Genomic DNA, 17,947 nt, shown 5'->3' on the forward strand with positions numbered 1-17,947 from the left:
AAAGGCATGGAGGCCCAAGGAATCTGTGTCTCAGCTGCCCAGTATCCCTGGGCAGGTCATAGTCAGGCACAGCCCACTTGTAAGGGCAGTGTGGTGCAGAGGGCGGAGGATGGCAACTTGAGGAAGAGGAAACAGGTTATCTGTTCTCGGTGGCCCCCACCCAGACAATACGGAAGCGCCCCGTGGCCCCATGGATGGGACCGGACGCTGGCTCTCTGCCTTGGCCAAGGCATCCCAGCACAGGGAACAGGGAGAGAGGATGGGATGGAGGGAGAGAGGATGGGATGGAGAAAGAGAGTAGCTCGGATGCTGAAACAACGTTCCTCCTAGGCTAGTCTTGGTGCAGAAGCCCCGCAGCTCCGGTTTTAGAATCCCCCAGCAGGCCCTTTCGGGCCAGAGATTTGCCCCTTTGTCTCTCATACGTACAAACCTCCCTCAAGAAGGACGAGTGACTCGTCCAAAGCCGCGCAGCGGAGCCGCGGTTCCCTCTCCTGTAAACTAAGCAGACTGATAAAAGGATTAATTGCGCGAGCGACAGAGAGCATCTGGCGCACGGCGGACAGTCGCTAAATAAGAAATTAACGGGGGATGGACGAGAAAGCTGGCTGGTAAAGAAAGCGACGGTAAAGGAGATCTGGAGGGTGCTGAGGGAGGAACCGGGCCGAAGGAAGGAAAGTAGACAGAACAGGGCCCGCGGGAATCGAGTGCAGCAAAACAGCTCCAACCTCAATCCAACGCCAGCGCCCGGCCGGCACAGCACGGAATCCCGGGGAAGGCGGGGGGCGGGGTCCGAGGCCCCGCCTGTGACCCCACCCCTTTCCTGACCCCGCCCCCCCAGCCTTGAGGCCCCGCCTCTGACTCCACCCCTGTCTCTTTCTCCGCTCCGCCCCTCCTCCTCGTCCCTCCCTCAAGGCCCGGAAGCGAAAGCCTCTCCACCTCTTCCGAGCGGGGTCACGGCCCGGCCCTCGGTAACCTGGTTTCCGAGAGTGCGGGGCGGTCGGCGGGTCAGGGCAGCCCGGGGCCTGACGCCATGTCCCGGAACCTGCGCACCGCGCTCATTTTCGGCGGCTTCATCTCCCTGATCGGTGCCGCCTTCTATCCCATCTACTTCCGGCCCCTAATGAGATTGGAGGAGTACAGTGAGTGATCTCTAACCCCTTGCGGTGACCTGACTCCCCAACACACACACCTCCCCTCTGTGAGCTCCACGTGGTGCCGTGGAAAGAACTTGGCTCGAGGGTTAGGGAGAGCCGGGTTCGAATCCTGCCATGTGCAGCTTTGTGACCGTGGACAAGTTGCTCAGCCTCTAGGACTCTCAGTATCCTCATCTGTGAATGTTTATGGCTACATCATCTATGCTAAAATGCCGAGCCTCCTGTGAGACTCAGGTGATCATGTATATGAAAGCAGCCCTCACATAAGTCAACGCTAAGTACCAGTTCATATTTACAGTTAAAATTCACTGAATGCCTGTTATACGTCAGGTTAGGCATATGTTGGATCGTTTCATTTGCACAAGCTCACCTTGAAGTATATATGTAAAACATGCCCATTTTACAAATGAGGGAACTGAGAGGCTCAGAGGTTTTATAACGTTCCCAAGGTCACACAGCAAGTAAGTGACAAGGCAAATATATCCAACCCCAGGCCTCTGTCCAGAGCCTCCTCCAAGCACCCAGGCTGGGAATGGTGACTGGGGGAGCCAGATGGAACCCTGATCCTCCTGAGTGGAAAGGTGCTTTTACTGCACTTCATTTCCACTCCAAAGATGTTTTTTGAGTGGGACTGTTTCAAACCCAAATTGTTAACCTGGGGTTTTTAGTGTTTTCTCTTCTTTTTCCTCAAATTATTTTTCCGATTCTGCTGGTTTCCTTCGTTTTAAGCCGATTGCTCACATGGTAATGGTGAAATCCTGGGAGTAATTTTCCTTCTTAATCATTCCAGTCCTATCATTCTAAAAGCCAAACTCTTCTTCCTTGAGACCTATACCTCAACAAGGATTAGCACTTTGATACATCTGAAACCATCTGTCAGACAGAAAATATTAGGCATTAGAGGCTCATTTTGTTCACCAGGAAACCCGAATCATCTTGAAGATGGAAGAGAGCCAACCCTGTCCCTTGGGAATATTAACGGACACTGAAAGCTTGGCGAATTGAAGGCGAAAGCTCCGTGTAAACGTTCTGCCCATTACAAATGTTGCAGCAGTCGATTTCTGGAGGCAGAGCGTTTTAAGTGCACACTCAGATTTCCTTGTAGCTTCTTTTCATCAGCCAAGACTGTAAAGGCCACTGTGTTCTGCGTTCCAGCTTATGTGCATGCACCATGCGTGGGAGTAAGGTGGGCTGTGTGAAGCCCTGCGGGATCTGTTTCCACCATCCTTCTTCAGCGGACGCCTGCCCCAGCGATTATATTGAGGCCACTAGAACTTGGGACAAAGGGTCTGCTTTGCATCCCATTGGAAAAGTCAGTTCTGAAAACTAGAGCTGTGGTTCTCATCTAGGGGTGATTTTGCCCCGCAGGATATTTGGCTCAATCTGGAGACATTTTTGCTTGTCACAACTTGGGATGGGGGGTGTTGAGTGTTGCTACTGGTTTCTTGTGGATAGATGCCAGGGATACTGCTAAACTTTTTGCAGTGCATACAAGACAGACCCCCATGACAAAGAATTACCCAGCTTAAAATTCGAGTGGTGCCTTGGTTGAGAAACCCTGCTTGAGATGAAATGGTCAAGATGTGGGCTTGTACTGTGTATCCCAGCAACAGTCTTTTAGGGATACTCCAGAATCTGTGGTTGTCTGAATGTCTTGAGACAGACAAATCAGGTGATGTTCATCTGTGGGTGAACATTTAGTGAATGTAACTATAATATCTGCATTTTTAACTAGAAGGCAGGCAGTCTGTGCCTTCCCACTTTTCTCGTTCCTTTTTGTTTGTTTTTTTTTTTTTTTCCCGCTGTCACCCAGGCTGGAGTGCAGTGGCCTGATCTCGGCACACTGCAGTCTCCATCTCCCAGGTTCAAGCAATTCTCCTGCTTCAGCCTCCTGAGTAGCTGGAATTACAGGTACCCGCCACCATGCCCAGCTAATTTTTGTATTTTTTGGTAGAGACAGGGTTTCACCATGTTGGCCAGGCTGGTCTCGAACTCCTGACCTTAGGTGATCCACCCGCCTTGGCCTCCCAAAGTGCTGGGATTATAGGTGTGAGCCACCACACCCGGCCTCTGGTTCCATTTTGATTAATTTGGCCAACTCTTTTCTGGGGATCATAACTGATTCTTTTTTCTGAGACAGTCTCCCTCTGTCGCCCAGGCTGGAGTGCAGTGGCATGATCTCGGCTCACCGCAACCTCTGCCTCCCAGGTTCAAGCGATTCTTGTGCCTCAGCCTCCCAAGTAGCTGGGAATCCAGGCATGCACCACCAGTCCTGGCTAATTTTTGTATTTTTAGTAGAGACAGCATTCTGCCATGTTGGCCAGGCTGGTCTTAAACACCTCACCTCAAGCAGTCCTCCTGCCTCAGCCTCCCAAAGTGCTAGTGTTACAAACTGACTGCTGTAACATTTGTAATGGGCAGAGTGTTTACACAGCTTTCGCCTTCAGTGCCGGCAACTGATTCTTTTAAACAGGTAAATATTGCTGAACGGGTAATATTTGTGGGAAGTTTACTATATGTTTGGCACTCTTCTAAGCACTTCCTATATATTAACCCATTTAGTGTTGATAACAGCCCTTTGTGGCAGCTGCTATATGATCATCATCCCCATTTTATATGTGGACAAACTGAGGTGTGAAACAGTTAAATTACTTACACAAGGACCCACAGCTGATGAGTCACAGATCTGGGACTTGAATTAATATCCTTAATCCCTAAACCAAGACAGCATACTGCTTGTCTAAGGGGGCAAGAAAAGGCAATGGGGGAGATGAGTGTCTGCATAGCCTACTAGATGAATGACCCTCATCTAAGTTACTTCACTTCTCTGAGCCCTGCCTGTTTCCTCATCTGTAGCAGTGTAGTTCACTGGATTGAATTTACAGGGTTTGGGGTGAATTAAATGGGGTAACAGGTGTGGAAACACCTACTATAGTCTTATATTAGACATTTTATTAAAATGTTTTTTGTCAAGACTTGCTTTGGGGCCTGGTACAGGTCAGTTTTTGTAAATATTCCCTGTGTGCTTGGAATGGTAGCTGTTCTCTTGTTGGGTACAAGGTTCTGTATCTGTGTATGTTAATTACAGATCAAGCTTCTTAATTCTGTTTGTATTTGGATGTCCTGTGGCCATGTTATTAGGTGCATACAATCTAGAATATTCTGGATAATTTTTTCTAATTATCATTATATAAGAATTATCTTTATCTCCACTGTTCTTCCCCATCTCTATTTTATCTGATTTTATTGTGCTACCAGATTCCTTTTTTTTTTTTTTTTGAGATGGAGTTTTGCTGTTGATGCCTAGGCTGGAGGCTGGAGTGCAATGGCGTGATCTTAACTCACTGCAACCTCTGCTTCCCAGGTTCTAGCAATTCTCCTGCCTCAGCCTCCCAAGTAGCTGGGATTACAGGTGCCCACCACCACGCCCGGCTATTTTTTTTATTTTTTACTAGAGACGGGGTTTCACCATGTTGGCCAGGCTGGTCTCGAACTCTTGACCTCAGGTGATCTACCTGCCTCAGCCTCCCAAAGTGCTGGGATTACAGGCATGAGCCACTGTGCCCAGCCCAGATTTCTTTTAATATTTTCCTAGCTTATCTGTTTCTCTCCTTATACATGCAGTCTTTGTCCTTATGTGAATATCTTAAAACCAACATAAACTAGATATTTTAAGCCAACCTGATAAGCTCTTTTAACTATTGGATTGGATTAATTTTCATTTATTCTATTTACTGATATATTTGCATTTATTTTTCTCACCTCATTTTGTGTCTTCTATTCTTTTTTTTTCTTGAGACAGTCTTGCTCTGTCACCAGGTTGTTAGTGCAGTGGCAAGATCTCGGCTCACTGCAACCTCTGCCTCCTGGATTCAAGCAGTTCTCCTGCCTCAGCCTCCCAAGTAGCTGGGATTACAGGCACATGCCACCACGCCCGGCTAATTTTTTTTTTTTTTTTCCTGTATTTTAGTAGAGATGGGCTTTCACCATGTTGCCCAGGCTGGTCTCAAACTCCTGAGCTCAGGCAATCCGGCTGTCTCAGCCTCTCAAAGTGTTAGGATTACAGGCATGAGCCACTGTACCCGGCCTTCTGTTCTATTTCTATGCTTCCTTTTTTTCTTCTTTTCTGCCTCAAGCCTTCTTTATTTTTCTCTTCCCACTACTAGTTTGAAAGTTTTAAATTCTGTTTTTGTTCTTTTATAATTAAAGTTTAGAGTTAGTGTCTTTACCCTTGAACAATACAAGGTCCTTATAATGCCTTAACCTTTGTCCCATGCACCTGACATAATATATTTGTCCTGCCTGGTGCCTGTGACTCAGCAAATCAGTTAACACCATCACTATTGTATATGGTCACTGTTTATCTTCACCCGCGTTCTTTACTCACCGACGCTTCTTACATCTCACTCCTTTCTAGCTTCGGTTTTCTCCCTTCTGACATACATCTGTTACTACTTGTTTGGTAAGAATTTGTAACTGGGAACCTCTGTTTTTGTCTATTGGAAAATGTATAGAACTGCAGGTCTTCTGCCGTGGTTTTTGAAAAGTTTGTCACGCCATCCAAATTTGATCATCTCACTTGCTTAATTACAGTGCTCCAGTAACCCTTTGGTGTCTTGGAAGTCCAGCCAGTGGAGGGTTATTGAAGTATAGTCATGCGCTGTGTCATATTTTGGCCCGCGATAGACCATGTATGACAGTGGTCCCGTAAGATTATCATGATGCTGAAAAATTTCTGTCGCCTAGTGGTGTCCTGATGATCCTGACCCTGTGTGGGCCTAGGCTAATATATATGTTGTATCTTAGTTTCTCACACAAAAGTTTAAAAAGGAAAAAATAATAATAATTTTAAAATAGAAAGATGTCTATAGAATAAAGATATATAAAGAGAAAATATTTTTGTACAGCTGTAGATGTTTGTGTTTTAAGCTAAATGTTACTATAAGAGTCAAAAAGTTTTAAAAATTTAAAAGTTTATAAAGTAAAAAAGTTAGCTGAGGTTCATTTATTACTGAAGAAAGAAATTTTAAAAAATAAATGTAGTGTAGCCTAAGTGTGCAGTGTTTATAGAGTCTGTAGTAGTGTACAGTAATGTCTTAGGCCTTCACATTCACTCACCACTCACTCACCCAGAGCAACTTCCACTCCTGCAGGCTTCATTCAAGGTAAATATCCTATTTGGGTACACCATTTGGAAAATCTTTTATACAGTGTTTTTACTGTACCTTTTCAAGTTTAGCTATGTTTAGACACACAAATCTTTACCATGTGTTACAGTTGCCAGCAGTATTCAGTACAGTACCAGGCTGTACAGGTTTGTAGCCTAGGAACAATAGGCTATATCACATAGCCTGGGTGTGTAGTAGGCTACACTGTCTAGGTTTGTGCAAGTACACTCTATGATGGTTGCACAACAATGAAATCACCTGAGGACGCATTTCTCAGAATGTACTCCCACAGATGAGTGACACAGGACTGTATGTTAGTAAGAGCAGTGATCATATTCACTCTTTACAAGCATCACTCTGATTGATTGTATGTTAACTAGAAGGTGGAAAAGTCAAATCTGGGGACAGGAAGGCCAGGTACAGGAAGGCTGTGTTTCCTGTGACCTCAGGGAGAGGTGACTATACCCTAAAGCAGAGTGGTGGCTATGGGAGTGGAGATAAGTGACTGCATTTGGGAGCCATATTTAAGAAGCAAACTGGTGGGCATGGTGGCTCAAACCTGTAATCCCAGCACTTTGGGAAGCTGAGGCAGGAGGATCGCTCGAGTCCAGGAGTTCAAACCAGCCTGAGCAACACGGCGCGACCCTGTCTCATTTAAAAAAAAGAAAACAAGTAAACTCTACAGGGGTCTGTGGCTGATTAGCCACGGGGCAAAGAAGGAGAATGGCACCCAGTGTTCTGGCTCCAGCAGCTGAGGAGATGGAGTTGCTGGTCATTAGCTAGAAAACACAAGAAGGAATTGGTTTTAGGGGTGAAAAGACAAGTTAGTTTGCTTTTGGGCATTTAGGTAGCTTTTGAGGCTGAGGTAGCTGATGTGCTCTTTGAGATTTCCCATAGACAATGGAATATACCGATCTGGGGCTGAGACGCCGGATGTGAGCTGCAGCTGGAGATGGGGCATCATCAGCACGTGGCTGGGAATCAGGTCACTGCAGTAGGTAAGGGTTCCCAGGCAGCATTCAGAGATTGTAAGGGGCAAGCTGGCCCGGGACAGTGTGCTGGGGAACACCAGTGTCAGAAAGGCTGAAGCATGGGGTCAGAGGAAGAGAAAGGCCCTCTAAGGAGACTGAGGAGGAGTGGCTAGACAGGTTTTAAACCAGGAGAGGCTGCAGTCACAAGCCCCATAAAGACGGCTCTTCATGAAAAGGGAGTGTGGTCAGCAGGGTTAGGCTGCTTAGAGACAGTAAAAGAGATAAGTGAAAATATCTATTATATTTAACAAATAAGTTAAAAGTGATTGGTTATATTGTTAAACATGCTTTCAGTGGTTTGGAAGTAGGCAGAAGGCAGGTTGCAGTGGATTGAAGTGTATTAAGTTGACTATTAATAGTGTATTAAGTTGACTATTTATAGATGTTTAGCTGTATGGAGAGGAGAATGGCAAAGTTCCAGCAGGTCACAGGGTCTGGGAAGAGTTTTCTTTTAGTTTTGGCTGGAAGAGATGGAGGGCCAAGAAAGTCTTAGACAGAGAAAGCTGCTGGACAGAGAAGACAGTCCGTAGAGTGGGAGGTGACATGAGATCCTGAGCTCAAGTAGAGGAAAGAGCCTTGGACCAAAGGCAAGGCACCTCTTCCACCAGCTCAGGAGGAAGGATGGTGTGGATGCTGCCATATCTAGGTTTGATGTTGGCAAGTTGTGGGCACTTCCAGGTGATGGCGTCTATTCTCTTTGTGACACAGGAAGTCAGGTCATTTATGAGTAAGAGGCACCAACTCTAGGCCATCCTCTCCTTCCTTGGAGCACTGTCTTCCCTGGGCCTCTCCACCGTGGAAGGTCCTCCTGGGTTTGCTCTTTTGCTCCTGCCTTTCAGCCACTCCTGTTAGCCTTTCTTGTTAGGCCTTCTCTCCTGACCGTCCTTCATACATTTCATTCCCCAGGATTCTGAGACTCTGGGGTAGAAGCCCATCATTCTTGGATGGACAGGGCAGAAGCCTAGTCCCTGAGAACTGGGTTACTGGTAAAAGCAAGACTTAGGGCCGGCAACTGGCAAGGCAGTCCATGTAGAGCCAAGTGTCAGATCAGTCTGGGCCCTTCACCTGTGCCAGCATGGGTATGGGGACAGGTACGTTCCAGGGTCTCTGCTGGAACAAGCATACAGGCAGCAGAAAAGAAGGGGAAGCCTGCTTAGGTAAAACAAAGCCAAGGAGATCTTCCATGGTTGCAGAGCAGGCAGCCACTATCACCAGACTGCCTTATTGGATTTCATTTTGGCGTTCAGCATGATCTTCAGTTCTTTCGTTAACTTAGCAAGGCTTTCCTAAGTGTTATGTGGAGTACAAGGCAGTTCTGTACATGATACCTCAAGTACTGAAATGAGCGCTGGACAGATGATGGCCTCAGTGGGTCAGTGACCCAAAACCAGAAGTCTGGGTACAGTTCTGCTGTACTTCTGGAAGGAGTCCCAGACGCTTTTTAGCTTTCACCCTGTTGGCATAGCATGTTTGGTCTGAAGAGGCCACAATTAGGGAAGAGTACAGATGGCTAATCTGTCTTTGTTTCCTAGAACTAGACAGTGACCCTGAATATGGCCTTTTACAAATAACATGCCATTTGAGGCCAGCCTGTGAAATTAGACAGAATAAGATCATTTTCTGTGATCCTTTTCATTTGAAATTTTAATTGGATGTTCAGAAGCATAAAATCATAGGGTTTGACCAGAAGGGGCTTGAGCTCATTTCCATCCCCTCATTTAGTGACTTGTCCAAGGTTACCCAGCACATTAGTTGCTGGGTGGACACTAGGCCCTAACTCCCTTGACCTTGCCTGTACTTAATGCCCTGCCTCATGATGCCTTCAGACGGTGAAGAATGTTCAACAGCCAGCCAAGTGAAAGGCCACAGGGGAGAGCTGTGAGACCTCAGTTCTGCTGCTTCTCAGTCCTGTTGATTTCCACTGCACCTTGCTGCCCCTGCCCGAAAGGAGGCTATGCCTAGGCAGCACATGGTACTGGAAATCACCTGATGCAGAAAGAATTCTTACCTTGTAAGGGCATTTTCCTTGTGACATGCCAGGTGCTTAGAATATGCTTTTCAGTCCTTTCACCATATAATCGAATGAAATGCACAGGCAGACTGGGTCTTGTTTTCTAACTGGCATTACACAGTTCCCTGGATTCAACCAGGCTCTGGTGAGGAAACAGACCTCTTGACACTGTTGGGAGGAATGCAGTGCTTCAAGTGGCCACTTGGTCCCCTTCAGCCAACTGGGTCACACTTGCTCCTGTGGTCATATGGCTTCCCCTCCGTCCCTGGTTCTTTCTCGTCACCACGTCCATTTGGTCCCCTTCAGCCAACTGGGTCGCACTTGCTGCTGCGGTCATATGGCTTCCCCTTGGCCCCTGGTTCACACTCACCACTAGTGAACCTCCAGTTCTGGAATACCCCAGAGGCAGATGGTGTATGTATCTAGGTAACAGCAGCAACAAAAGCAACTGAAAAGCTTTTGAAAAAAATTTTATATTTGCTACTTTTTAAAAGATAGCTTCTTTGAAATAATCACCATGGAAGAGTCAAAATGGTGTTGGACTTTTCATATGCATGTTGTACAGTTATGTGGTTTTGGTTAGTGAAAAAAGAAACTCAAACTTGGGGAGGCTGAGGCAGCAGAATCACTTGAACCTGGGAGGCAGAGGTTGCAGTGGGCCGAGATCACGCCACTGTACTCCAGCCTGGGTGACAGAGCAAGACTCTTTCTCAAAAAATAAATAAATAAACAAAAGAAACTCAAACTGACAAAAGATCCAAGAACAGTGCAGTAAATTCCTATATTGTCCTTCACCTTGATTTAACCAGTTGTTAACATTTTGCCACATTTGCTTTCTTCCCCTATATATAACATACAGATACATACATATATACAGATATAGTTATATGTACTATATAATTATTCCTGTTATTTTGTTGAATCATTTGAGAGTAGGTTAAAGACATTGTGAGCTTTCATTCCTAAACACTTCAGCCTGTATTTCCGAAGAACAAGGGCATTCTCTTATGTAGTCACAATGCGGTTTTCCAATCTAAGAAATTTAATGTTGATACAGTGCTATTACAGTTTGAGCATTTCTAATCTGAAAATGGAAAATGCTCCAAAATCTGGAATTTTTTGAGTTCCAAAATGACACAAGTGGAAAATACCACACATAAGTACTTAATATAAATTTAGTTTCATGCACAAAATTATTAAAAACATTGTATAAAATTATCTTCAGTCTATGTATATAAGATGTGTATGAAACAAATGAATTTAATGTTTAGACTTGGATCCCATCCCCAAGATATCTTGTTATATATATATGTAAATATTCCAAAATCTGAAAAAAATCCTAAATCCAAACCAATTCTGTTCTCAACCAATTTCAGATAAGGGATATTCAACTTGTATGGAATATACAGCCCACGTTCAAATTTTGCCATTTGTCACAATTCAAGTTGTGAGTTGCTTTTATTTTATTTTATTTTTTTATTTTTCTTTTTTGAGACAGAGTTTTGCTCTTTCGCCCAGGCTCGAGTGCAGTGGCATGATCTCGGCTCACTGCAACCTCTGCCCCCCAGGTTCAAGCAATTCTCCTGCCTTAGCCTCCCAAGTAGCTGGGATTATAGGCGCCCGCCACCATGCCTGGCTAATTTTTATATTTTTAGTAGAGATGGGGTTTCGTCACGTTGGCCAGGCTGGTCTTGAACTCTTGACCTCAGGTGATCCACCCGCCTCGGCCTCCCAAAGTGCTAGGATTACAGGTGTGAGCCACTGTGCCCAGCAGAGTTGCTTTTAAGTATTTATTGGCAGGAAGAAATAGGGAGGTAGGTTCCCAAGGTCATACCTTGCACCAGCTTTCATTTGCTTTTTTATTTTAGGTTTCTGTCTGCTGGTCCTCCACTAGAGCACCCTCAACGAATAATCCTGAGACTGCTGAGGGAGCTGGGGCTTGAGTATCCTGCAGTGTTTGCATTGTTGTGAATGTTCAAGTAACAAGTCACACAGTCGATGTATTTTCCGGTGTGGACATTTAATATAAGGATATGTTTTTGTTTTTAAAGACTTCAACATTATTAGGTAGATTCTTTTACTATCATACAAAAAATCAGCCGGTCTGCATGTATTACTAGTTTTAATAATACACTTTGGCCCCTGGACCAGAGATAACGTCCTCAATTAAAACTACAAATCACACCACTGCCTTAGCACCAGGGGGCAGAGTCGGGCTTGCTGAGACACTGGAGTGGGGAGTTTTTTAACCTAGTGTGCCATATTTGGGTTTAAATTATTTCACTCCTGATAGAAATGTGCTCACTAGTGAAGTTGGTAATAAGCTTATCCTGATTTGTTTACATAGTTAAATCCCTGACTTCTGCCATTACCCTTTTCCTGAGGTTTATATACATTTGCTCTTTTCCAAAGATAGGGAAATAGAAGCTTACTGTCAACCTCAATCAAGATGCACTGCTAAATCGTGAGGGACTCATTTCTGTTTTCCTTTTAGCGTATTCTGCATTCACAAATAAAGTGTCTTTGTGTTACATCATGAATTTACATAAGACTGCTTTGGCCTTAGAGTATTTATAAAACATTAATGGATTAAAGAACCAGGGGATGTAGATAGGATGCTAATACCTGGTTATCATTTGGTAGGAACTGGCTCAGCAAAGTGGTTTAAATTTCCTGACCAAGCCAAACTACAGAGGTGGTTGCATTAGGACAAGGATTATAAAGAGATTATGGTCTATTTAAAATAAATCTTCAGCCTTGCTTCAGCCTCATTAGCAATTAGCAAGAAAGTGTGAAGACAGGGATTTCTTTCTTTTCATTTGGTTCTCCATTGCATCATAAGAGGTTAGAACACAATTAGGCATTCGGTCCTTGCCACCAAAAGTCAGCTTCCTTTGATGCTTGGCAGTCTGCCAACTTCTTTTGCCTTGCAGTACCTGCCTCTGGAGAATGTGTTTGGTACACCAGGATGTCTGATTTTATGAAATCTCTAAGTCTAGAATGCTTTCTGATAGTGATTTTTTAAAACTCAAATCTTCCCTCTTCCATAGTATCAGAAAACAGACCTTTTAGTTAGATACAGAAAATTAATTCTATTTTCGTTCCTGGCAAGACTGATGACTGTGGGCTTTTACATGTTGGCATCTTCCAAGAGCATGTTCGAGACATCCATACTTTGAGACTTACATGTCTATAGGATGGTGGGGCTCAGTTCTACAATGATTTAATGTCTTAAGAAATGAGGACACCTTTTGTGTTATTTCAGAAAGTCTAACACTTTAGAGGCTCCACCACTCTAAATGGAAGAAATCTTTTGATATATCTTGAGAGAATCTTGGTTGCCATTCACCTGCTACTTTTCAGAGAGGAACAGTGAAACCATCAGGCCGCTTGTTGCCTGGAATAGGCCTGAGTATCCTATGTGTTCTCTCCATCCCTCTTAGACTTGGATATCAGGATTCCCATAATCCCCATTGCCCAGTGTTTTATTTGCCACAGCAAAACTTAGTATTGATAAAACTATCAGGTCGGTCATTTAGGATTGACTTTCTGTCACATGACTAGAGAAGCAAGTTCAATGAATATTAGATTTGGCCAAACCCTGTTTCTTGTACCTTTATGTTTGTGTAACTTCATGAGAATCCAGAGGCCAAAGTAAAGAAAATGGCCTGATACTAAATAAGAGCTAAATGTGGATTTAAAGAAACACTGTCAGCCTGATTAAAACAAAGGTGCGATTACGACATTTCATTACTATAATTTAGTGGTAAACGTCCTTCGGCTCTAAGGCTTTCTCCTGAAAAGCTGTCATTTGTTTGTCAAGATACTTAAAATAATAACTCTTTGTTTTCACAGACCTTGGGTTTATTCTAAACCACTTAGAAAGATGTGTCAGAGTGCTTCAAGCCCACAGATATGAAATGCCCAATTTCTCTTGGCCCTTGCCTGTTGGACATCTCCAAAGAGACTGGCTTAGTTGCTGTCGCTACAATGCGCTTACTAATTGGCGCAGCACCTGCAATCAATTAGGGAAGCTTCAATTATCCAAACCAAAGCCACCCACCCAAAGATTAATTTTCTGCTCTATTTCCTATCAAAAACATAGCATATTTAGCTCTGAGTCTAGTCCTTCGGTGGAGTGCATTTTAGACATATAAACTACATCGTTTTCTTAATTGTACTTGTTCCTTCAATTCAGCAGCGTTCCCCTCATGATATCACGCCCACCAGTTCTTTCAAAATTGTTCTTTTTTTGTTATTGTTTTCTTGTCTTTCCAAAATGCTGAGATCACAGAGAAGAGATGTTAGTTGGGGAGCTTTTCTTTTGAAGTATGGATTTCTTTATTCTTTTGAAAATACCCAATCTCTTTTGCATTATAGGATCTAACTTCCACAACCTAAAAGCTTTGCATAATAGCGTATCTGAATTTAACAGCACTCATAAATACTGTTTTCTAATTGTCCCATGTCATTGGCCCATGTAAATACAAAGATTTCTCTCTCCCCGCCCCCCTTCTAAAGAATGATTTTTCTCTTATGTTTCTCAGAGAAGGAACAAGCTATAAATCGGGCTGGAATTGTTCAAGAGGATGTGCAGCCACCAGGTAAACTGAAAAAAAAAAAATCAAAACCAAATCTTATTTGTACTACTGTGTTGTGTGGTTTGTGTGTGTTTGCCTTGGCGTGGAGAGTGGGAAAATGCCTTTTAGCTTAGAGACAAGATTGTGATTTTGCTATTTATTTCTCAACAGTTGCCATTTATAGATGCCACCCAAGGCGTCATTCTAATATTTCACTCCAGAATACTTTTTGCACGTTTGCCAGGTTCCTCTTTTCCATTTTATAAGTGGGCATAAAAATGTTAACAAGTGCGTGATTCGATATGAGACGTGAATAGCTGTTTGGCAGACTTATTTACCAAGCACCTATTTAAACACTCCCCTCATGGGAAAATAGTGTTTACTTGTCAGCTGTTTGAATTGATGTGGGGTTCTGCTTTGCACAAGGGCTAAAAAGCTCCCTTTATGGCTGAATGGTTAGTTCCTTTCAGAGGATCCAAGTTAGCCAGGAATGAGAGGTTTCTCATTTATTAACCAAAGCTCTTATAATCTGTGGCAACATTCTTTTTTATTTATTTATTTTTTAACTAGGCCAGATGTCGGTCTTCCTGTTATGGGGTACAATTCCGGAGCCATTTAAAAGTCCCTTATGGCAGCCATGGCTTCCTGGCCATTTAATGCCAAGGTTCCGGCAGCCTGCTCACACCATCTCAAACTGCACTGTAAATTGCACAGCTCAATTCTGATGTTATTTTGTTTGTTTGGGGTGGAGGAAAGTGGAAGGACATTTAAAAATGAATCCTGTTTTTGTTCCTGTTTCTTTCCATAGGGTTAAAAGTGTGGTCTGATCCATTTGGCAGGAAATGAGAGGGCTGTCATCAGCTCTGATTAAGAAAGGAGATTTCTTCATGCTTTCGATTCTGCATGGGGTACAGTCAGTCACCTCACCAGAGAATGACGGCTGGAGAAGAAAACTCTGTAATACCATAAATAAGAGTGCTTGTAATAAAAGACTGTGCACAAGGATTAATATTTCCCTTCTTAAGTATCAAAAGAACTCTGGAACAAATTATACCATTAGGAAGGTTTTCATGATTCAGTTGATTTTCCAAAAATGAAGCTATCTCACCCAGCTGGGTTTGGAGGAGCAATCTGCTTATTATTCTGTCGTTACCACTTACTCAAGCGAGCTGTGATATGAATACAAGCAACCAGTGGGCTCGGGAAGGTCCGGGTCTCTTTTGCCATCTTCCAGATAAGAGATTTCAGTAAAAAACTGCCATGCTGAGCTGCCTTATAGAGCTCTTCGAAAATGTTCGAGTTGATAAAGCTCTTTGAAGACAAGGTACTTCGTGCACCTCATGCTGAAGATTGCACCATGTTGGAAAATAAATATGAAGCAAGTCAAACTAGATGCATACACTTGTGTAGAAATCAATAATCAATTAATAGAAGTGAAAAAATAGACATTAAAATGATTTATTTCTACTTTGCAGTGGTGTCTTTTTGTAAATCATCTTTTGTAAAGCAATTAAAATTATAGTGCCGAGAAGTACAATTTGACTACATTATATTTGACTAGGTATCTGTGTGCGATTCATCTGTTTGTACTCAGGTAAACGTTTTAGAGGTAAATAACAAATTTGTTGAGACAAATATTGAATGGTGATTCTCTACCAGGTACCTCACTAGGTGCTGCAAAGATGAAAGTGAGAAGACTAGTTGAGTATCCCTTATCCAGAAAAGCTTGGGAACAGAAGTGTTTTGGACTTGAGATTTTTTTGGATTTTGGAATATTTGCATATAAATGATGAGACATTTTGAGGATGGGACCCAAGTCTAAGCATGAAATTTATTTGTGTTTCATATACTTTATACACATAGCCTGAAGGCAATTTGATACAATATTAAAATAATTTTGTACATGAAACAAACTTTTGACTAAAACCATCACATGAGGTCAGGTGTGGAATTTTCCACTTGTGTCATGTTGGTGCTCAAAAAGTTTCAGATTCTGGAGCATTTCAGGTTCCAGATTAGGGATGCTCAACCTGTCTTCTTTCCTTTCCTCCCTCCCTCCCTCTTTCTTTCCTTCCCTCCCTCCCTTTCCTTCCTTCTTCCTTTGCTCTGTCTAACCTCTTACTAGATGATACGCTTCTGAAGTGGCACCCTTTTTTCATTTTTATATCGGAGTGTCTTGCACATTACTGTAAGCTGTCTATGAGCTGCCTGATGACATAATTTTATTATTGTGAACCTGGAGTTTTCTTAACAGACAGCTGGCCCAATTTTGTAATTACTGTCAAGAAGACTTAAGGTTGATAGTTCTAAAACCAAAGTCAACATTTTTGGTAGGCATTCCCATTCCCTAACATTTAATTGACTTACAGTTCACAATCCAGTAAAAGAAGTTGACTTATTAGGGGTACATTTGACCACTTCTTTTTTTTTTTGGAAAGGGCACCAGGAAGTTATATAACTTAAAGTCAAACATTCTTTGGGAGCATGATTGAGATTTCTTTATGACCGAAGCGAGCATGTGGTACCATCTGCTTTGGAAGATGTCCAGGCTAAAATGACTGTGTCTGAGTTCTGTAGAGAAGAACTGTGGGGGCTCGATTGACTGTCTTGGATGGAACAGACCCAGATTTATCTCCTGAGTGGAGTCTTTGTCCCGGGCCTGTTCCTGCCCTCAGCCCACCTCTTTACAGAGATAAAGGGGCTGTCTGTCCTGCTCAGTTGCCTTGACATTTATAAAAGGATCACTCTTCATGTTGCCAGAGATGTTAACTTCAGACTCTCTGCTGTCAACACGTGACAGAGGCCAAGTTGTAAGAGATGCTATTTATGAGGACTGACAGAGGGCCTTGCGATTTATCCATGAGTTTCCCAGGTGTGCCCCTAAGATGATGACAGAGCACTTGAAAGAGGGGGTCCTTAGTCAAATCCATTTAAGAAACAGAGTTAAAGTTGATTATGTTTATTTGCTTCTAATTTTTCTGATTTCCAAGAAAGGCATAAAATTTCCCAAATGCATTTGATCACAGGACAGTTTTTATAGATTATCTCTTGGGAGTTGGGAACAAGCAGCAACTTTTGGGGGAAATCTTCCTTTATGTCAGAGATTCTTAAACTTTTTAATCTCAGGACACCTTTACACTCTTAAAAATCAAGAAGTCCAAAGTGATTCTGTTTATGTGGGTTACATCTATAGATACTTACTGTATTAGAAATTAAAGCAAATTTGAAAAATGTTTGTTAAGTCATTTCAAAATATTAATAACAAACATATAGGTTAATATGACATTTTTGTGTGGAAAAATTTATTTTCCAAGACAAAAAGTAACTTGCAAATCTCCTTAATGTCTGGCTTAACAGGAAATAGCTGGATTCTCACATCTGCTTCTGTATTCGATCTGTTGCTCTATCATACATCACATGGCCTCTGGAAAACTCCTCTGTACACATCCATAAAAGGAAGACTGTAAAAAGGGCAAAAAAGCTTTAATCGTTTTCTAAAAAATAGTTTTGACCATACAGACCCCCTGGAAAGGTTTCAGAGACCGCTAGTGGTCCCTGGACCATACTTTGAACCCACTTTTTCTCCCTCTTTAGTCACGACTTTTGAGAATTGTGTATCTGGATTGTGTTGATTCCTTTAAGGAATTAGTTGTAATGAACTGTGCTTGAGCATGTCCATATTCAGCGTGGTTAGAAGGGAAGGGGAGAAACTAACATTTGTTACTGCTATTACTGCAATGAAGTCGGGATCTTCGTTTTCAATGTCAAATAACATCCCCTTTAGGAATACTTGAATTTACATTTTTTAAATCTCAGAACCAGAAATAGCAACATTGCTGAACAGTTGGTACTTTTATCTTGTGAACATTTAATTGTGTACCTTGGTTCCCTCTTTGTACTGGCTGTCAGGAAGCTCAACCACACTTGTAGATTAGCTTTTATTATTTCTTCTTATTTGTATTTATTGAGACAGGGTCTTACTCTGTCACCAAGGTCAGAGTAC

General features: G+C 42.9%; 1 protein-coding gene across 1 annotated transcript; it reads left to right on the forward strand.

The window, feature by feature from the left end:
* Positions 1–876: 876 nt before the first annotated feature.
* On the forward strand, positions 877–17,227 carry SMIM20 (small integral membrane protein 20). The gene is made up of 3 exons (XM_031010560.3): positions 877–1,139; positions 13,912–13,968; positions 14,753–17,227. The coding sequence occupies exons 1-3, from the start codon at positions 1,031–1,033 to the stop codon at positions 14,788–14,790; spliced, it is 204 nt and encodes a 67-aa protein (XP_030866420.1). The 5' UTR covers positions 877–1,030; the 3' UTR covers positions 14,791–17,227.
* Positions 17,228–17,947: the final 720 nt, after the last annotated feature.

The sequence above is a fragment of the Gorilla gorilla genome, chromosome 3, assembly GCF_029281585.2.
Source record: "Gorilla gorilla gorilla isolate KB3781 chromosome 3, NHGRI_mGorGor1-v2.1_pri, whole genome shotgun sequence".
Taxonomy (NCBI): Eukaryota; Metazoa; Chordata; class Mammalia; order Primates; family Hominidae; genus Gorilla; species Gorilla gorilla.